This window comes from Chelonoidis abingdonii, chromosome 13 (genome assembly GCF_003597395.2).
Source record: "Chelonoidis abingdonii isolate Lonesome George chromosome 13, CheloAbing_2.0, whole genome shotgun sequence".
NCBI lineage: Eukaryota > Metazoa > Chordata > Testudines > Testudinidae > Chelonoidis > Chelonoidis abingdonii.
In genome coordinates this window covers 17,493,221-17,513,979 of record NC_133781.1, presented here as the reverse complement: position 1 = coordinate 17,513,979, position 20,759 = coordinate 17,493,221, and the positions used below count along the sequence as shown (strand labels likewise).

The 20,759-nt window shown below is 48.0% G+C and overlaps 1 protein-coding gene across 4 annotated transcripts in view; it reads left to right on the top strand.

Moving 5' to 3' along the window:
- The first annotated feature begins 2,251 nt into the window (after positions 1-2,251).
- LOC116832251 (uncharacterized) overlaps positions 2,252-20,759 on the top strand; it is a 35,897-nt gene continuing 17,389 nt past the window's right edge. For 3 of the 4 annotated variants that reach the window (XM_032792900.2, XM_032792901.1, XM_032792903.1), the window contains exons 1-12: positions 2,252-2,374; positions 9,098-9,205; positions 9,492-9,567; positions 10,545-10,701; positions 11,122-11,167; positions 13,563-13,621; positions 13,734-13,769; positions 15,262-15,314; positions 16,216-16,348; positions 16,714-16,910; positions 17,345-17,390; positions 17,515-17,580. In XM_032792900.2, the coding sequence (XP_032648791.1) occupies positions 2,338-2,374; positions 9,098-9,205; positions 9,492-9,567; positions 10,545-10,701; positions 11,122-11,167; positions 13,563-13,621; positions 13,734-13,769; positions 15,262-15,314; positions 16,216-16,348; positions 16,714-16,910; positions 17,345-17,390; positions 17,515-17,580 (1,014 nt within the window). In that variant the 5' untranslated portion in view covers positions 2,252-2,337. The remainder of the gene's footprint in view (positions 2,375-9,097; positions 9,206-9,491; positions 9,568-10,544; positions 10,702-11,121; positions 11,168-13,562; positions 13,622-13,733; positions 13,770-15,261; positions 15,315-16,215; positions 16,349-16,713; positions 16,911-17,344; positions 17,391-17,514; positions 17,581-20,759) is intronic. The other variant, XM_075071787.1, reaches the window with a different exon arrangement.

Here is a 20,759-nt window from a genome sequence, read left to right as displayed (position 1 = left end):
GGTTTCCCAGGAGAGAATTGCTTTTGGTGAAGGAGTGGCCATTCCATCGGTACCTACAGCGCTTCTCAGGCCCTGAGAATACTGAAGGGACAGTTTGCACTTTTTTCTAACACCAGCTCAGCTCTGCTGGTGTTAGCTACCTTGGAAATCCTAGTGCAGAGGGGCCACTGGCTACTGTTGTTTCTAACAGGTACTCATTAGACCTGCCCTGATCCTGGGTACTTGGCATAGTGTTAAAAACCCTGGTGGTAGCTGGTGACCTGTCTACAGCCTTCCCAGTGTTGCTAACAGAGGTGAGCAATGTATGAAAAATGGCCTCAGTGCAGACAAAGTTTCAGATATGAGGGTAAAGTGCGGCTGTCTCGGGTAAAGGGGCTGGGAAAGGAGAGGCAGAGGAGATAGCCTTTTTCTGGGGTGGTTCTCCAGATTTGCATAGTTCCATATGAATGTCCCAGGAGCTCCACTGGATCCAAAAATGCCCATTTCCATCACAGCCATGTTGATTTTATTTGAAAAACAAAACCCATTTTTTAGTTTTCAACAACCCCCCCAAAAAAGTGCTTGTCAGTTGCAATAAATAAATACACAGAATATTTAAAAATCAGTTTTGTTAGTTTGATTTTTCAATGGAAACCAAAAAATAGAAGAAAAATTGTTTTTTTCCATTTTTGTTAAATTTTTTTTGCAAGTGACAAAATCATTTATTTGGGGGTGGGGGGTTGCAAGTGACAAAATCATTTTTTTGGGGGTGGGGGGGAATCTCTGTTAGCCATATGGCCTTCCCTCTCCCTGCTGGCTCAAGCTCTTTATCCATCCATCTTTACTGCATTTATCACAGTGGTGTCAGCCTTTCCACCTACTAGAAAGATCTGCCTTTTATATGTGCAAGTTCTAAATCATGGGGTTTGGGATTCATATGTTACCATCCCACCTTTACTCCACTGGAAGTAACTAACAGCCTCTCAGTAACTCTTTTAAGAAGCCAGGTCATTTTACAGATGAGGGGACTGAGGCCTGGAGAAGTTTAAAAACATGGTATAAGGTTTTGGGATGCCTTGCATGAAGGATGCTATATGAAATAAAATGTATTAATTATTAATGATGATTAATTGTATGTGGCATTATGAGGTTGCAGGGCTACCAGCAACATTTCCTATCTGTAACCTGTTTCAGGGTGGTAGCCGGGTTAGTCTGTATCAGCAAAAACCATAAGAAGTACTTGTGGCACCTTAGAGACTAACAAATTTATTTGGGCGTCAGCTTTTGTGAGCTAAAACCCACTTCTACATCTGATGAAGTGGGTTTTAGCCCAGGAAAACTTATGCCCAAATACATTTATTAGTCTCTAAGGTGCCACAAGGACTCCTCCTTGTTTTTAATCTGTAATCTGTAAGAGCAATGTGTCATTCAGGTGAGCTTTTTCAGTTTGCAAATGTCCAGAAAATCCTTAAGTGAGTTGTGGATCTATCTAATGTAGCGGGTTGTTTTGATAGCACTCATCTTTGTAGTTTCTAAGCAATATTATAGCAGTAAAATTGAAGGCACAAATATTAATTTAAAAACCCTTTCATTTTCATGGTGAAAGGCTTTACAATGTGTGTTTCAATGAGATACTAAAATTTCACCCAGTTAGTTTTAAATCTCACTCTGTCATGCCTGGGGCTAACGTGAGATGCAGAGTCCTATTTGTCATTGCAAACACCCCTAGTCTGGCCTTGTTAATTATTATAGTCTGATTGAATTGTTTGTTTGTAGTGCAGACAGTAATGTGAAGAAATGTAGTTGATTGGCTGTTGTTGCATTTGGAGATCATGATGTTTGTTTAATGGGAACTAAAAGACACACTCAGGAATAATAAGTAATGATAATGAGGTCTGGGTTTTCCTTAGCCCTCCACAGAGGTGTCAGGATGCAACCCGGCCACCTCAGGTCTGTTTCTCTGATCAGCGTCATCACGCCGCTGACTTGTTGCGGGATAATAAGTATCAACATTCCAAAGCCGCCGGACCAGCCTAAAATCTCTTCCGGAGGGAGGTGTCTCTATCACTTACTAATCATTCACCCCAGACCACCATCCCGGGAGCATGATTCGTCTTCCTCCAGGAGAGCTGATGAGTTTGTTCCAGCATTCCTAATGCACAGCCTTGTATTAGGCTCCCAGCAAAGCTCCTGAACTGGGCCCTGCCCCCTCGGTTCCCCCCTGTCTGCTGCAGAGAGAGTGGCATTTGCCAGTATGTTGCCCTGTGTTTGCGGAAGGGACTCCGAGTCGCCACTGGGAGGAGCCCTGCAGGTGTCTGTGGGGTTGCTGCTGCTGCTGCGGCTGGGGAGGGTGGCGGCATGACTGGGAAGGAGCCGCTGCTGGGGACCCTGAAATGTGAGTGGCTGGAGGAGGGGGGAGATGCGGGCACCTGGGCGTGGTTGCATGGTTGGAGGGATTTACAGAGACAGGGTGAGAGGAGGGGTGTGGCTGATGCTGCTCTGAGTTGAGCAGGTGCTTGGGAGCCAGAGAGCTTGGGAGAGACTTCAGAGCCAGGCTGCCCTCCTGTTTCGCAAAGTGAGGGCTCCCCTGGGGAACAGATGTCTTGCAGAGGGCCTGAGTGTAAGTGCTGAGCTCAGTTCCCTGGTAAGGTTGCCATCCCCTGCCTTGGCTTTCCTGGGTCGGGCTGGCCTTTTTGTGGGGATGGTGGCCCTATGAACAGTGATCATGGGACATTGACGAGGTCCTGAACAATGTCCCGAAATTGATCTTGGGGCCCATCCTGATGCAGATGCAGTGAGCTAACACCATTGCTTTGTGATGTAAGCATTGCCATGTTGCACCGAGATATCACGGTGAGGGGTTTTATAGAAAACCAGCAGGGTTGGGGTGAGAGAGACTGTTCTGCATGTGGCAGCCCTAGTGGGGAACAGTAGAGAAACAGCATGGTTAGCTTTGAGTGGGAGTTTACCTCTCCAAGAGCTCTTGAGCGTCCCCCATGTGGCTGAATGAAGAGGTGGCATTAACATGCTCTGGTGGGAGCTGTTCACCAGTACAGGGTATTGGAGGGAAGTAATAAAATGGGAGCAAGGGAAGATCCTTGTACACACCTCACTGCCTATTTCCTCTACACACACACTGCTGCCAGAACACCAGCTTTGTGCCTTAACACACTGAGAGTATGGAAAACCTGCTGTAATTATTCACTGTACAGTGCGGTGACCGCATTCCTTGGGAGACTCTGTCTATCTTCAAGGGCCTTAGACTCTCTTATGTTTTGAGCTGCTACCTGCAAAGCTGTCCCCAGATGAGCAAATGCCGCTGAAACATCTGTACAGAATCAGCCATGGAATCAACAGCCCTGCTAAAGGAGAGTCTATTCTCCTCCTCCAGGCAGGCTGTAATAATCCTCAGTCACTTTTATTCTGGGTTGTCATCCTTTCCAAGTAGAGACCAGTTTTTCCTCCAAAGGCTGGTGACTCTCACCATGCATTCTTCCTTTACATCCAGCCATTCCCGTCCCTAGAAACCAACCAACCCTTCACTTGCATATTTTTGGTACTATCTTTGCTATCTCCGATAAGCTGTTACACCTTTATCCCTTTTGGGGACACACATTCTTCTGGTGACTGGCCCCCCACTCTTTCCTTTATTTTGGGGATGGGTTGGAAGAGGAAACCCTGGATTCACTACTTTAATGTACATCCTGGACACCTAGAGCTCAGACCCATGAGACTGAAGGGCAGAGCATACAGCTCAGAAAAGATGAATCAATATTTACAGAAGCCAGCATATTGTATTCTGATACTGGCAGGTGACTCGGTTTCAGAGTGTTTAACTCTGAGATGGTTTCTCACTGTGAGTCACTTCCCTTTCTTGGGCAATTGGGAGTGACTTCAGATGCCTGTTCAGAAGGAGTCAAAGAAGGTGGGAGGAGGATTCTTAGAATCATAGAAGAATAGGACTGGAAAGAACCTCAAAAGGTCTTCTAGTCTAGTCCCCCGCATTCAAGGCAGGACTACATGATAACTAGACCATCCCTAACAGATGTTTGTCTAACCTGTTCTTAAAAACTTCTGGTGATGGAGGTTCCACATTTTGTTCCAGTGCTTAACTACCCTGACAGTTAGGAAGTTTTCCCTAATGTCCAGTCTAAACCTCCCTGGCTGCAATTTAAGCCGATTGCTTCTTGACCTATCCTCAGAGGTTAACAAGAACAATTTTTCTCCCTCCTCCTTGTAACAACCTTTATGTACTTGAAAACTGTTATCATGTGCCCTCAGTCTTATCTTCTCCAGACTAAACAAACCCAAATTTTTCAATCTTCCCTCATAGACCATTTTTCTAGACCTTTAATCATTTTTGATGCTCTTCTCTGGACTTTTCTACAATTTATCGACATCTTTCCTGAAATGTGCCCAGAACTAGACACAATACTCCAGTTGAGGTCTTATCAACATGGAGTAGAGGAGAATAATTAATTCTTGTGACTTGCTTACAGCAGCCCTGCTAATACATCCCAGAATGATGTTTGCTTTTTTTGCAACGTTACACCATTGACTCATATTTAGCTTGTGATCCACTATAACCCCCAGATCCCTTTCTGCAGTTCTCCTTCCTAGGCCGTCATTTCCCATTTTGTATGTGTGCAATTGAGTGTTCCTTCCTAAGTGGAGTACTTTGCAATTGTCCTTATTGAATGTCATCCTTTTTACTTCAGACTCTTTGTCCAGATAGTTTTGAATTTTAATCCAATCCTCCAAAGCACTTGCAACCCCTCCCAGCTTGGTATCGTCCACAGACTTCATAAGTGTACTCTCCATGCCATTATCTAGATCATTAATGAAGATATTGAACAGAACCAGGCCCAGGACCAATCCCGTGGGACCCCACTTAATATGCCCTTCCCGCTTGACTGTGAACCACTGATAACTAAGGCTGCGAGTCTGTCATGGAGATCACGGATTCCGAGATGCCCCAGGACCTCTGTGACTTCTGCAGCTGGCAGGTGCGACTGACCCCAGGGCTGCCTGAGGTGTGGCCCCGGGACCAGCCACACGACCCTTCCCCACCAGCACCAGCAGCAGTCCCTGGCTGCCCCCCCTCGAGCACCAGTGGCGGCACTCCTGGGCTGCCCCCCTACCCCAGCAGTGGCTGCGGTGGTCCTGGGCTGTCCCCTGCCAGCAACAGCGGCAGTCCTGGGCCACCCTCCCACCCCCAGCACCAGCAGGCACCCCAGAGTCCCTCCAAGCACCAGTGGGTGCACCAGCAGGCACTCCGGAGGCCCCCCCCAGCATGCACCCCAGAGCCTTCCTCCCCCGGTACGAGTGGGTGCCCCAGAGTCCCCTCTCCAGAGCAGCAACTGTGCCCCCGGAGCCCCTCTGAACCCCACAGATTTAGCCAAGGGTATATAGTACAAGTCATGGACAGGTCACTGGGCCATGAATTTTTGTTTATTGTCCATGACCTGTCCATGACTTTTATTAAAAATACCCATCTCTGCCATCTTCCATGAGTTTTCGAAGATAATCGCTAATGGCTCAAATATCTCTTCAGTCAGCTCCTTGAGTATTCTAGGATGTATTTCATCAGGCCCTGGTGACTTGAAGACATCTAATCTGTCTAAGTAATTCCTTACTTGTTCTTTCCCTATTTTAGTCTCAGATCCTGCCTCATTTTCATCAGAGTTCTCTGTGTTAGATGTTCATTGCTACTAAACTTTTTGGTGAAAACTGAAACAAAAAAGTCACTTAGCACTTCTGCCATTCCCATGTTTTCTGTTATTGTCTTTCCTCTCTCACTGAGTAACTGGCCTACCACCAAGGAAGACTGTCCTTGGTCTTCCTCTTGTTTCTAATGTATCTGTAGAATGTTTTTTTGTTACCCTTTATGTCATTAGGCAGTTTAATCTCATTTTGTGCCTTGGCCTTTCTAATTTTGTCCTTACGTGCTTGCGTTACCAGTTGTTTATGTTCATCCTTTGTAATTTGATCTAGTTTCCACTTTTTGTAAGACTCTTTTTTGAGTTTAGATCATTGAAGATCTCCTGGTTGAGCCAGGGTGGTCTTTTGCCATACTTCCTACCTTTCCTGCACAGGGGGATCGTTTGCTCTTTTGCCCTTAACATCTCTCTGAAAAACTGCCAACTTTCTTGAATTGTTTTTCCCCTTAGACTTGCTTCCCATGAGATCTTACCTACCAACTCCCTGACCTTGCTAAAGTCTGCCTTCTTGAAATCCATTATCTTTATTGTGCTCTTTTCCTTCCTACTGTTCCTTAAAATCATGATCTCTGTCATTTCATGATCACATTCACCCAAGCTGCCTTCCACTTTCAAATTCTTACCTGTTCCTCCATATTTATCAAAATAAAATCTAGAACAGCCTCTCCCTCATTGCTTTCTCCATCTTCTGAAGTAAAAACATTGTCTCCAATGCATTCCGAGAATTTGTTGGATAATTTGTGCCATTCTATATTATTTTTCCAACAGATGTCTGGGTATTTGAAGTTCCCCATCACCATCTAGTCCTGCTTTGGATGGTTTTGTCAGTTGTTTAAGAAAAGCCGCCTCCACCTCTTCTTCCTAGTTAGGTGGTCCGTAGTAGACCCCTACCATGACATCACCCTTGTTTTTTACCCCTTTTATCCTTACCTAGAGACTTTCAACAAGCCTGTCTCCTATTTCCATCTCAACCTCAGTCCAAGTGTATCCATTTTTGATATATAGACATCTAAGATACTGATTTGATTTCTCTCCTATGTTCCCTCTTGTCTCTCCCTTGTCCCTGATATAATGGCTCATGCTCCCCCCAGATTTTGACCAGTCTTCATTTTTTTTAACTTACTTGTGGGCTTTTGTCTCCTGCCCCATTGAACTGAGTTTAAAGCCCTCCTGTCTAGGTTAGCCAATCTGTATCAAAAGATACACGTCCCCTTCTTTGATAGGGAGATGCCATCTCGACTCAGTCCTTCTTCCGAGAACAGAATTCTGTGGTGAAGGAAACTGACACCCTCCTGTCAACATCATCTGCACAGCCAGGCATTCACCTCCAGAAAGCATCTGTTTCGCCTGGGCCCCTACTCTTGACTGGAAGGATCGAAGAGACCACCACCTGCACCCCCAACTCCTTGACCCTCACTTCCAGAGCCCTGCAGTCACTTCTGATCTGCTAACAGATGGGGTAGTTGTTAGAGGGCCAGCTGATCCTCAGCAGTCCCTCCGTAATGTCTCGGATATGGGCCCCTGGCAGGCAACGTACCTTCTGGGATGCCATGTCAGGCCGACAGATGGGTGCCTCTGTCACCCTCAGAAGGGAGCCACCAACCACCACCATCCTACATTTCCTTCTGGGAGTAGTAACTGTGATCCTCCCAGGCTTAGGGGTACAGAACTTCTCCTCATCCACCTTTGGGGCAATTCCTCATTGCTTGTTGCCAGGGCAGCATAATGGTTCTTCATCACTATAGTGGATGGGTTGGGAGCAGGGATGAAGCACTGCCTGCCATCAGAAATAACCAGCTGCCAGTGTCTTCTCTGTGATGGAGCCATATCCTCTTCACCAAGGGCCGTGACAGCAGTCCTCTCTAGCTGGACAGCTTCCTTAGCCTTGGAGGTCTCCATATGAATATGCTCAATGAATTCCTCATGGGAACGGATGTGCCTAGCCACCTCCTCCTGTAGCTCTCCTACCTGCTTCCTGAGAGATTTCACCAGCAGGCACCTTTAATACTGCACAGTCTCCCCAGCCTGCTTTTCTGTGAGTGGGAAATGCAGGCCACAGTCCCTACAAGTCCACACCAGGATCTGGGTAGAGGCCTCTGGGGTTAGGTTCCCTGTCTGGATGCAGGCAGAGGAGACAGGAGCAGCGTTGGCATTGCTAAACATAGGGATTATATTACGACTCCCTCTCAAACTCCCCGGTTTGCTGCCCCTGTTCGCCAGCTTGTTATTATTTATACACCACCAGCCACGCGCCCCGTGCTTCGCAGAACCAGTTTGAAAGCTGGCCTGAGGAACTGACAGTGAAGAATGTCTCAGGCGTTACAGCAGCAGGGAGGAGATCCTTCTGCCTCAGCCTGGGAGATCGCTGCTGCTGCTGAGCAGTGTTTGTAAGGAGACGAGGTTCTTAGTCCTCCTGACTTGCTCTTTATGGCAGAAGTGTAGGTTGTGGTCGAAAAGTGAGACTAGCTGTCAGGCTCCAGCTGGTTTCTAGCCATGTACTAGGAAGTAGGAGAGTGCTGCTGGCTTTAGAGAAACGGGGGTAACATGGCAGGAACCCAATAGAGAAAAGAAAGTAAAGCTGATCTTCAGCAGGGCAGCCGTGTCCTGTCTCAGGCAGTGATCAGAGCTTCCCCTATTCCCTGAGACAAGTTCTAAGCCTTTTCTTCTGTATGTTGTGCTCCACCTCTCCAGATGATAACAGAGCTGACCATCAGCTGGGAGTGAGCTGATAGAAAGGCAACAATTGCAGTTTCCAACCAAGCTGCTGAAATGCCCACCTTCCCTGTGGGTAGAAGGGAAGGGGATGCTGGCTTTTGTACCCAGTTCTGCCAGGTATCAAGCGCTCTCAAACACCATTGACCGTCAAGGAGAGTTGAGAGTGCTTGACACATTTCAGTCTTGGGCCTTGTGTGAATGATAGATATTGTCTAATCCTCCCTATCTCTCTCCAGAGTGGTGAAGTGGTGCTATCCCCCTTGTATCGGTAGGGAACTCAGCCCCAGGGGTTGTGACTTGCTCAGAGTGGTCTGTTAGCAGAGCTGGCATTAGAACTCTGGCAGTTTTGGTGCCCAGCCCTGTTCTCTTTCTCTAGACCAAGTTACCTCTCATGAGCCAGGCCTGAAGCAAGGAGTGAATTTGCTTTCCTCCTGGTATTTAACATTGATCATATATCTCTGGGGGCTGAGCAAATGGTTTGACCATGTGACTGGAACTTGGTCTGTTCATGGACCTTCCTGCGAAATAGAATAACCTGATGGTAACAGACTGACTGCAGAGTTATTCCTCAAGCTGTTGCTCGAGCTCTGGTTTAAAAATACCAGCTCATCGAGACCAGTCCCACCAGAAGGTGATGTGAACGGGTGCCCTCAGCATTCTGCTTGCCTCCCACTGTCTTCCAGCGTGCATCCTCGCCATCAAGGAGGGGAGCAGCCCGTGCACTGACGCCTCCCCTCACCTAGCCCCCTTCTGCGAGATCCTGGAAACGATCCTTCGAAAAGGAATTAAACGTGAGTGGCCACTTCTACTCCATGCATGCTACAAGGGGTGGTGCGGGCCCGAGAGAGGGGAAGCAATGCAGACTGGTGCATGTGTTGCTTGTTAGTAAAGGACAAATAGAGCCCAGGAACCACAGAGGCCTAAAACTCCCTGGAGAGTTGAGTGTGTTGGTTAGGAGTGACTCCATGTGGAAAGAATAGGGGCAGCTGGCTGCCTTTCAGAATCTCCAGGGGAAGCGCTCTCCTGGTTACCTGTCAGAGGACCTTCCTAAAGGAGCTCCTCTTCTCTCTCCTTCAGAGCCGGTGCTGGGTTTCAAGAGACGGGATTATTGGCACTGGTTAGAGCAGCTTCCTCAGCAGGATACCTGCAGTGGGTGAGTGGCCTTTGGATGACGATATCCTGGACAATCTTTTGGGTCCTTTGCATGAAAAAATGGGGCGGAGTATGTGTTATGAGGGGGAGGAGTGACGTTAATGCAAGTCCTCCGTTTACAGCCCTTTGCAGCCGGCCCCCTTGAACAGGTGCACATACACTAGGATTATCTGGAGCTCAATGCACGAAGGAAGGATTTTTGGACAAATAGCCTGGTTTTAAACTGGCTCAGGGCCTTCTTCCTGATCCGGCCAATGGACAGGATCCCTGGTCCCTGGAGAGCCCCAATCCTTGGGGAGGGGATGGAAGGACTGGGCCTATTGAGGCCCCATAAGACTGATTGCTTGTTCCGAGCTGAAACTGTGATGAACTTGAAACCTCTTGGGTGGGGTTTTAAAGGACTGTACCTGCCCGAGGCCCTGTTAGGGTTGAGGTGATCTCTGATAAGCTTATTAGCATGCGTGGAGGTTCTTTTATTGTTTTTTGAGATGTGTTCTCTGTAGCGCTTGTACCTCAAGAACCCAGGAGGCTTGCATAGGGAGAAATGCATGGTAATTTAGAACTGCAGCAATTACACTGAATGCCGTCTCTGGAGGGAAACGAAGCAAAGGCCTGTTCAGGCAGACTGACTTTGCAGGTCAATTCACAGTATGATCAGGAAGCAGTGCAACTTGGAAATACATGGGTCAGAAGGGAGTGAGACACGTGTCTCCACCCAGAAGAGGTGATGACCAGGGGAGCTGGAAACCGAGACTGGGTCCCCTTGCTGGACCCTACAAGGGGAATACAGGTGCAGTTGTCCTGAACTGTGACAGGTGCCATTACAGAAACTGGCACAATGACTTACTCCTGGAAGAGAACCCCATTACAAGTGAGTGACCAAGACCCCTTTGGCAGACGACCAGAGCCTGGGAATGGGTCGTTGCGTGCCGATACTGTAAATATTTCCTGGCACCCCTTCATATTTCTTCTTTATAGGGTGACCCCCTTCTCAATCATGGTAGAGAAAGCCAGTTCCTGTGAGAAGGTACTGACAGCGCAGGGACGAGGGCGGTACTTCCTGCGCCTAGCTTTAAATCAGAAGTCACTAGCTACTGCCATTCAGCAGCTGGCTCGGAGTCCAAAACTGCTGGAGGTAGGAAGAGCTTTCAGCATGAAATATCTTTATGACGAGGGGCAGCAGGGAACTGGGTTTGGATAAACTAAGAACGGAGCCAAATCTTGGACCTAAGGGGAGAGACTTTTTTTTTTCGCCTCGAACCTCTGTACTTTATAATTCCAGCCTGACCAAAAATAGGAAGAATTTGAAATCTCCCGAGTTCTCTAGGCCAGATGAACAGGCTTCAGAGGATTCAAATAAAAATCCAGGCTCCTGGTTGCCAAGCTAAAACCACCTTCCAGAACAAATTTGGGGTCATTCATTTCTGTTTGTATCATGGATGCAATTTAAAGTGTAGAATTTTAGAAGGTTTTGTGGCCATGTTTTTCAGTTCATGGGGTACAACTAAATCGTGTGTATCTGTGTGTGTGTTTGTTTTAAATTTTTTAATTTCAGTGTTACGATCCTCTGGTCTCAGTGCTGGGAAATGAAGATTTCATGGGTAAGGTTGAGACTTCCTCCAAAATTCAGCAATGTCACTTAAAAAAAACCAACAACACAAATTGGTTGAGACGTCGGTCTAAAAATATTTTCCCCCATTTATGAAGCGAAGCTGACTGAAAGCCAGGATATGCAATCTTGTATTCTGGAAAACCTCTAGTTTATTTATAGTTCCTGGGTTTACTATAGCTTCCATCCTTCACTTCTTGTTCATTCAACTCCTTAGGAATTTTATCTGAGTTTACACCAGGTGATGAATTTGATCTTCATCACTAAGAAATAACCTTTGGCAATGAATGGTTATAAGAAAAAACTGTTCCCTAACAGGGACAGAAAAGAAGGATGGGCTGGGATTCCAAGAGCTAGGTTAAATTCCTGGCTCTGCCACAGAATTTCTTTATGACCTTGGGCAAGTCACATGATCTCTCTGTTTCTCAGTTTCCCATCTGTAAAACATGGATCTTAATACCTCTTTTCTTCCACCCTGGTCTATTTAGCTGCAAACTAAACTCGGGTGAAGACAACACAATCAGCTGAGATATCTAAGCACTACTGTAATACAGGAAAAAAATCAGCCCCCTTTTAGTCAGACCCAAAACTTTGGTCTTGTGAGGGTGTTTTTATTTTAAGTTTTACCAAACCTAAAATGAATATAAATAACACCAGTTTGTTTGTTTTTTTAAAGTCAATAAAATAATTCTTGTTTGGATCTAAACCTCCCCCCACAGCATTTGCAGCCCAGATGTCACAGCCCAGTGCTAGAGCAGTGAGTGAAGCTAACATCTGTTTTATTGTCTAAGAGGAAGGAAGTGGTAAAATCTAAATAAGCAGTCTCAGTGCTTGGGAGGTACATTAGACATTTATCATTCAGTTTGAATCAATCACAAGGTGGTGTTAGGGATCTGAGATGGGAAAGTTAAATAGGATGATTTGTAATTGGAGTGTTTCTTTAAGTAAACTGCAAAAGTCTGATGTCTTGTAGGTAACTCTTAGCAGCCTAAACCCTACTGGTCCCCAGGTGAGGATGTCAGAACTGGAACACGTTTCCAGCTATTATGAAAGGCCTGAATGCTGTGTGGCTCCATCAGCAACTATTCTCCCAAGAGTGCTGGGACAGGGAGAAAGCCTTTTCTTTTGATTATGATAAATAACTGGTGGTAAAAGTGTCCCTAGATGGCTTTTAAATCACTTTGGACTTCTAGTTGAAGTCTAAGTCACACAAACCCATCAATATAATTGCACAGTTAGCGTTGGAGAAGAAGGATGGACTGGAGATTAAAACACAGAAGTGGAAGAAAGTTACCTGCTAGTGGTGGTTTCTATGATTCAAAGCCTGTTGAAGTCAGTGGAAAGACGCTCATTGACTTCAATGGGCTTTGGGTTGAGGCCCATGCAGGGTGACCAGATGTCCTGGTTTTATAGGGACAGTCCCGATATTTGGGGCTTTGTCTTATATAGGCACCTATTGCTCCCCACACCCCTGTCCTGATTTTTCACATTTGCTGTCTGGTCACCCTAGACCCACGTGTATTGCATTTGTACTCCAGATGGGTGTCTGGACTAGGTTTTGAGGGTATTTTGCACAAGTGCAGTTCCTCCAGTGGTAGCGATGCAGTGGGGGCTGTTATAGACAAGGCTCTGGTGGGATGTTCTTGCAAAAAAAGACTGACATTAATAAGGCCTTAGAATCCTGGCCCTGGCCAGTAGCAAAAACCAACATTCTGTGGGTGAAGGTCTAAAAGCACTGCTAACCAGCTGGCTGATGCCTGTGTGTCCACAGGCCAGTGTGCTCATGGAGCCATCCCTTGCCCTGTCCAGAGTGCTTCTTGGTCAGCTGTTTTTCTGTAGCTGAGTTAGAATTCTATTTCGTGCCATGAGGTTGGTTTGTCTGCTGTGTGGCTCTGGTCAGAGTTCAGTGACTGTCACGCAGCTCCTACAGTGCGGACCTGGAGAGAGCTGGGGTCTTTTCCTGGCTCTGTCACAGCCTTGCTGTATGAACTTAACCATGATCCTGCAGTGGACTCGGTCTGGTTGGACCCCGTGACCAGCTCACTTTGCCTTTTTGTTTTCCCTTCTCTAAAATGGGGATGATAATCCCTGTTTCACAGGCTGCCATGAGGTTTAATCCATTGAGGTTTGTAAAGTGCTTTGAGATCCTTGAATATAAGGCACTGGAGAAGTGCAAAATATTGTTAGTATGTATAGTTATTCTTAATACAGTATGACCCTGAGGATCTACAACTCCCTGTTGTCCAAATTGGGGGCCATGTCCTCTATTGCCTGCTACTTACATGGAAAATCTCTTCTGATTTGGACCGCTGCAGTATCCCTGGGACATGGGGATAAGCTCGTGAGGATCTGGCAGTAATGTTGGCTCTTGGTCCCCCCTCTTACAGAGCCGTTTCTCTCACTGATGCTAGTGGTGTCAGAGATGAATTTCTCCCTGGATCTGCAGGTAAGGTAATATGTTGGGCTGGCAGCAGCTTTGTGTGTCTAACATAACTCTGTGTGCAGAGGTCTTCATCTCCTTCCTTGACACCAGCTGCTCTGTTGTGCTTTATCTGCAGAATTCCAGTTTCTTGGATGAAAGCTGGCTGCTGCCGGTAAGACTCCGCTTCTCTCTCTGATGTGGGATCCAAGATTTTATTCTTCCTCCTTCCATCTGCTGGGTGGCCCCTTGCTGAATACCTGGATCATAAACACAGAACATTGTTAGACTTCAAGAGACACTGCCAGGTTGAAAATCATTGGGCTAGATGGTGCAAATCGGCTTAGCTCCATTGAAATCAGTGAAGTGCCATCTGTTTACATTGGCTGAAGATCTAGCCCATTATGTGATTCCTTAACATAGGTCCTGAACCAGCAAACATTTACTCCCCTGATTCACTTTACTCCCTTGGGTCCCAGGGACCACTCCTGCTAGTAAAATGAAGCAGGTAAGTCAGTGTTTACAGGACTGAGGCTAAGTTACTAACATCGCAGGTATCTAAAATTGGAGGAATTTTTAAAATCTAAGTCCCTATTATTACTGCTGCTCTTGTACATCTTGCATTTCTGAAAATAGGCCAGTCAGTTTCACTCCGTTCCATTTTTCTGGCTTTCTTGTGCTAAGAGGTTGCAAACCTGCAGAGAAGTGTTAATTTCTTTTAAAATTATCCCCTCCCCCTTTCCACTGGATTTTCAAAATCTTAGAAATAGTTCTGTTTGTCTTCATTCATTTATAATATAATATAACAAAGACCTGGGATGGAATTCAGATGGCACTGAAGTCAAATGCAAAACTCCCATTGACTTTCATGGGCCCAAGATTTCAACCATGGTGCCTGCCCCTTAAAGGTTTACAACTGAATGGACTGGTTTTCAGGTTGCCTATGTCCCTTTAATTAACATGGCATGATGGGAAGTGTTTCTCTGGGGGGAATATGGGGTTTGTGTGTGTGTCCGTCCTGCAGACTAATCCCTCCAGAGTCTGCCTTGGCCCTGTCTAAATCCCAGGTTAGAGACCTGCAGTGAATGACCGTGTATCAGTGAGGTCAGAAAGCTGCCTTCCCAGAAGGAGTTGGCTCCAGGGGGTTAGTAATGGGACATGGAACCTGTGGCTCCACTGTCCAAAGGTCATTACAACATGGCAACCTAAGACGTGTGGGGATGGGTGGCTGGCCCTGGCCTCCGTCCAGCGTCTGGCAGGCTGGAGTCTGTCTCAAAAAGCACCACCACAGTCACCGCTCTGCTTGGCAGTTTCAGCAGAGAGGCTGAAGACTGAACAAACTTTGGCTGAGCACCTTAGCCAGGCATTTAGTAGACTCTGGAAAGACATGGCGGTGGGGCTCAAGGTTGGGTTGGAGGCCCATGGTGGGGCTCTAAGGGGGAACGCTCACTGCTGCTGCACATCCTCTGTGGATAAATGGATGACCTCAGACTCCAGAGGTCTTAGGCTGGCATCTCTCAGAGCAATTCCCCCAAATGTAAATGGAGCAAACACTAATGGGGACAAAATGCCCCCCTCCTTGCCAAGGCTGAAAGGGACTGGAGAGGGAATTCTTGTGCTACTTGGAGCCATTGCTGGAGGCTGTACTGACAAATGCTGTGTTCTAGGTGTGTGTGACCTATGACACTGTACCCTGCAGAGAACTGGGGATGGTGCTCAGGTAAGAGACCAGTTTTCCTCCTCCCTTCCCCTGCTGCTCAGCAGCCTCACGTCCGCATTGCAGTGAGTACTGCTGGAATCTATGGACTCATCATAGAATCGTAGGACTGGAAGGGACCTCAGGAGGTCATCTAGTCCAGTCCCCTGCACTCGTGGCAGGACTTAGCATTATCTAGACCATCCCTGACAGGTGTTTGTCTAACCTGCTCTTAAAAATCTCCAGTGATGGAGATTCCACAACCTCCCTAGGCAATTTATTCCAGTGCTTAACCAGCCCAACAGGAAGTTTTTCCTAATGTCCAACCTAAACCTCCCTTGCTGCAATTTAAGCCCATTGCTTCTTGTCCTGTCCTCAGGGGTTAATGAGAACAAATTTTTTCTCCCTCCGTGTAACAACCTTTTATGTATTTGAAAACTGTTATCATGTCCCCTCTCAGCATTCTCTTTTCCAGACTAAACAAACCCAATTTTTCGATCTTCCCTCATAGGTCATATTTTCTAGACCTTGAATCATTTTTGTTGCCCTTCTCTGGACTCTCTCCAATGGCCACGGCCTGGGCCATGTCCCTGATTAGATGCCAGCCAGACCTAGGCTGAAAGTGCTCCCAAGGCAGGGTGCATGCCCTGTGCGAAAACCAGAGCAAGGGGAAGGCTGACTTGAACAGCAAGCTTGTACCCGTTACACCCCAAAACCCCAAAAGCCAATGGACTCTGCGAGCAGCTGCCTTGTCCTCCGGTGAGCAAAAGGGCTGTAACTGGCTGGACTCGCCTCCCGTTTGGGCCAAGGGATGTAGAGCCACATTAGTTCTTCCTCTGGCCCGAGGAATCCTGCCTCCCCTGCTGCTTGGGATGTTTTCATCCGGTCCGTCCGGTTGAACTCCGTGTCTCGGCTCTGCCCTCAGGTACTTGGACGGTCGGATCTTCGTCATCGAGGTGCTTCCCGAGAGCCAGGCAGAGGTGGACGAGGTGGTGCTGGCTGGAGATGTCATTGACGAGATCAGTGGCTTTTCCCTGAGAAATGCACGCAACGGACAGGTGTGGGGAATTGCGCGGGGTCAAACGAATTCCTGCCTTCAGGAGCTGATGTGCTGCCCCCCTCTCCTGGGATCCTGTCTGAAGCAAAAGCCTCACTGGTGTGTGGGGTGGGGGAGGGAGATGCAGAGGGATGAGGTGTCTGGCCGTGGGATGGATACAGAACAATTTCCCTGTGAACAGCAAGGGGGAGGAACGATGTGTTGGCAGCTTGTGGCCGGGTCCCAGGGGTGGGGCCAGGTTGTTCCATTGTTAACAGCTGTTGAGAGTACACACAGCTACACCACAGAAAGCAGGGAGGGGATTGGCATGGGATGATCCAAGCCCCCTGCCCTCAATGGATGCCCTGGCTCTCTCCTTTTCTTCAGGCAGGGACTATGCTGCAGAAGCTGAAGGGCAAGCCCCTGAGCTTCCGCATGATCCGGTGGAAATGGCATGATGGAGGGATGTACAAGCCGCTGCTGCCCTACCTGAAAGTGCTGAGGGAGAAGGTCCCCAGCTTCCAGCTCCAACAGGAACACAGACACAAAGAGGAGAAGGAGGAGCGGTGCCTGCAGGGGGGCAGGTAGGACCAGCTGGAACTGGGGAACCCCCATCAGGAGAGGCGACATTATGCCACGTGCCCAGCATTGGGTTAGCCCTGAGCTTGGGAAATGAAGCCAAGCCGGGATGGGGAAGGGGGTAGAGGTCTCTGTTACATATGTGGGGCTGGGCAGCATTTCCACTGCAGCGTGTGCTCCGGAGCAGTCCTCAGCATCCAACACACACTAGGCAGCTGCTCTTGCGCTGAAACACAAGCTCCACGCCCAGGGGTTGTAGAGATCCTTAAGGTTGGTACCAGTATTGTGACTCATCTAGAATCTCAATTGTAAAGCAGCCAGCATCATTCCGTTCTGGCGGTGAGTGGGTTTGGTGCATGCTTTAAGTTGTGCCAGAGCAAGACACCTTGGAGGAGCTATGTATGGACTCCCTGTCCTAATTCTGTTTCTTTCTCCCCAGGCTACTGTACAACTTGCGGTACCTGGGCCAGGCCAATGTAGGAAAGGTACCGTTATGATTCTGATGGACTGTAATGCTTGGGGGTGGGGGTGGGGGGGAGAAGTGTCTTGTTTCCACTGACTTTCATTTAACATACTCACTTTATTTCCCCCATCCCGATCTGTTTTCAGTACGGTGGCAAGGAGGTGCTGGACGAAGGCATACCCACGGTGTTAGAGCAGCACCTGTGCCCACGGGTGAGTTCCTAGCTGTGACCTTGCAGGAAGGATGGACTGGTGGCTGGCATCGCTCCAGGGCAGAGATGAGGTTGTTGGGGGTGCCAGCGCCATTCTGGACTTCTCAGTTCTTTCGGTTTCTTTTTGATTTAACTTGACGCTGAATTTCTTTGGCTTCTAAGGGCTTGGGGGTGGGTGTTTGTTTAATAAGCTCAACTTCCCCAGCACTCTCGCCCCTTCCTCCAGTCTGATTTCTTTGTTTGGGAATGTCCTTACTTTTTAATTTCCAAAAAATCCTCCCTGGGTCCTTAGCAGTGAGGGGGTGTGTGGCAGGGCAAAAACAGCTAACAGAGCTACCACTCTGAAGCCTGTGGCAGGGCAGGGCAGGCATTCTCTGCTCCCTGGGACCTCCTGCCTGGGGCCTTCAGAGTAGAAGAATGGGGCATGGGAGAACAGGACAGGGGTTCTTTACTGCCTGGGAACAACTCCTCTTCCCTGCTGGCCCCCAGCTCTTCATCTATCTGACAAACCCAGAGTCTCCTCTTCAAACTCTCTTCACCCCTGTTCAACTGGGTTCCCCCCGTCTCATTCCTCTATGGTAGCAAACCAGACCTGTCTAGTCTCTGGTGTTCGGATGCAAATTTTAAAGGCCCAGCGTGGTGATTCCACTGTACAGAATAATGCAACTCACTTGTCTAGCTTGTCTGTGGCTGTGGTCCATAAGGGTTAACCCCTGTTCAGGAAATCATTTATCCATCGGTTTTAAATCCCATTAAAGTTGCTAGAATTTAATCACATGCTGCTTCAGGGCTTTCCTGAATTGGGGTCTGAGATTGTAATGTAATTTTCCTCTGGAAAATGCCCTCTCAATTTAAAACTTCTCGTAGATGTGCGGACTCACCCCTGCGTGCCTCCTGCTAGTTGTCCTCGGGAATTAGGTCACTTCCAGCCAGGAGCACCATCTGCAGGCCGGTGATCCGCCTGTCCTCTTGGCCCCCATGTTCCTCCCTGGACCTCAGTGTCCTTTTAACTGGGGTGCTGCCCCCTGGCAGTACCCCACCAATCTGGGTCTCCCCTCCCTGGGGAACACCCGACCCACTATCCCCACTTTGCCTCAGTTTTGGCTACTGCCTAGTCTCCATCTAGCCCCCATTCACTGGGGCAGACTGCAGTATCAGCCACTCATCATAGGCAAAGGGCTTTGGACCTGCTGCCTTTGTCTGCCCCTTGGGCTGCCCCCTGCAACCCTCAGTACCTCTTAGCCTTGTGCTAGGCTGCAGCCTGGGGCTTTCCAGGCAGGAGCTCCCCAGCCTTTCCCCAGCCCTGCTCCACTCAGGTACCCTGTGTCTAGCTCCCTGCAGCCAGGCCCTTCTCCGTCTACAGGCAGAGGGAGACTGTTTATTTGCTCCTGGCTTCCCTGGCCTTTTTACACAGGCCAGTTGTGGCCTGATTAGGGTGTGACCCAGCTGCAGCCGCTTCCCCAATCAGCCCAGCTTTTAGAGCTGCAGCTTTCAAGCTCTCAGGCTGCTTTTTAAACCTCTCAGGGCAGGAGCGGGTAACCACTCAGCTCCTCACCAATATCCTGTTACGTTTCTGGCTGCACTTTTCCCCTCACCACCTCCTCTATGCACTCCCTATCCATGGCCCCACAAAGTCACGGGACCTCCTGGTCAGCCTCCTCCTTGCCCTGGCTAAAATGGTCATCTACGCAACCAGGGAGAGGAGGCTGGCTGATGGGGACTTCTGTGACTGTGGGGCTTGTTTCCGATCCTCAGTCCGTTCACGCATCTGGGCGGAGTTCCTCTGGGTGGCGTCCACTGGCTCCCTTGACGCCTTCGAGGAGCAGTGGGCACTGTCTGGGGTTCTCTGCTTGGTGTCCCCGTCAGGCTCCCTTCTTATGACCCTCTGACCGCACTCCTGTCCCTGTTCTTTTATTAGTTGTCCCCTGAAATCAGTTGGCTTCTGAGGTCCTTTAGATCCTCCCCTTAGGCTGGGGGGGGGGATCTGTTAGCAGTAGGCGGGCAGAAGCCCGCCCAGTTCCCAGAAACCCAATAGGTACACTTCCCCATTCACAGGAACTAAAGAGCTGCAGACTTCTGTGAAGTTCACTGTTTTTGAATTTGTTGGCCCTGCTAAGAACAGATAGACTAAAAAAAGCATTAGGCACTGGAGAAAACTCTAAGCCACAATGAATTTTTTTATTTGGTAGCATAAACACTTCCTGCACTCCCCAGATTCTAAGGAAAAATCCTTCTCCTACCTTGCTTTAAGCATTTCAATTTGCAAACAAATGGATCACTCTGATCAAAAGTTAGAGTGAAAACAGGGCTTGGAATGGAAGTCTAGACTCAGACAAAAGTATGGAATTGCTCCCAACCCCCTCGCTATATTAGCGAGGAATGGCTTTCCTCCTGGCACATGGCTTCTACCAGTGACGTGAGTCCTGCCATACCCTATGAGAAAATCTTCCACCTTCATGCATGAATGGTGATGCTGGCATTAGCTAAGAAGCGAGTGTATGCGCACACGTGCACAGGAGAGCTTGGGGAAGAGCTAGTGTTGGGTGGGAGGGAGGGGAATACTATCTGCATTGCTTAGATTGTAAAACCTAGTGAGAGAGAACCATGTGGCTTGAGCATTCATAAGAGTCTGAAACATAGGGTTTGGAGTTCAACAAATCTGTGTCTATTGCATGAGTCAAAACAAAATGGGTCGGGGAGAATGTATTTCCTTTTCCTTAAGCAATGCAGAGTACTTGAGAGCCATACCTCTGTATTTTGAATACACGCAGCCTATGTGCATATGCAACAAATATCTGGGATACCTATATACATTATTGTAGTAGAAAGAGAGCCTGAGACATAAGCCCTCGGTGAAATGGATTGAGTTGAACAGGCTGGCTAGAACTGCTCACTATGACATAATACTGAGTGCAAAGAATGCTCAGTGCTTGGGGGAAAAAGACATGTTCTCTACCCTGCAGAGTTATAGTTTAAGAGCCTATCTCTGCTACTCTCATGCCGGCTAAATAGTACCATACTCACTGAATAGGCATAATATACACCTCCAAGTTCACCAGCAAATCCTGGGAAGACGAGATTGGTCATTTCTGATCAGATTTAAGGTGATTATACACGCAGAACCATTTCTCCTTTAGCAAAATGTCAGGCCTTCTGTAGACCTCACAAAGAAGCAGAATA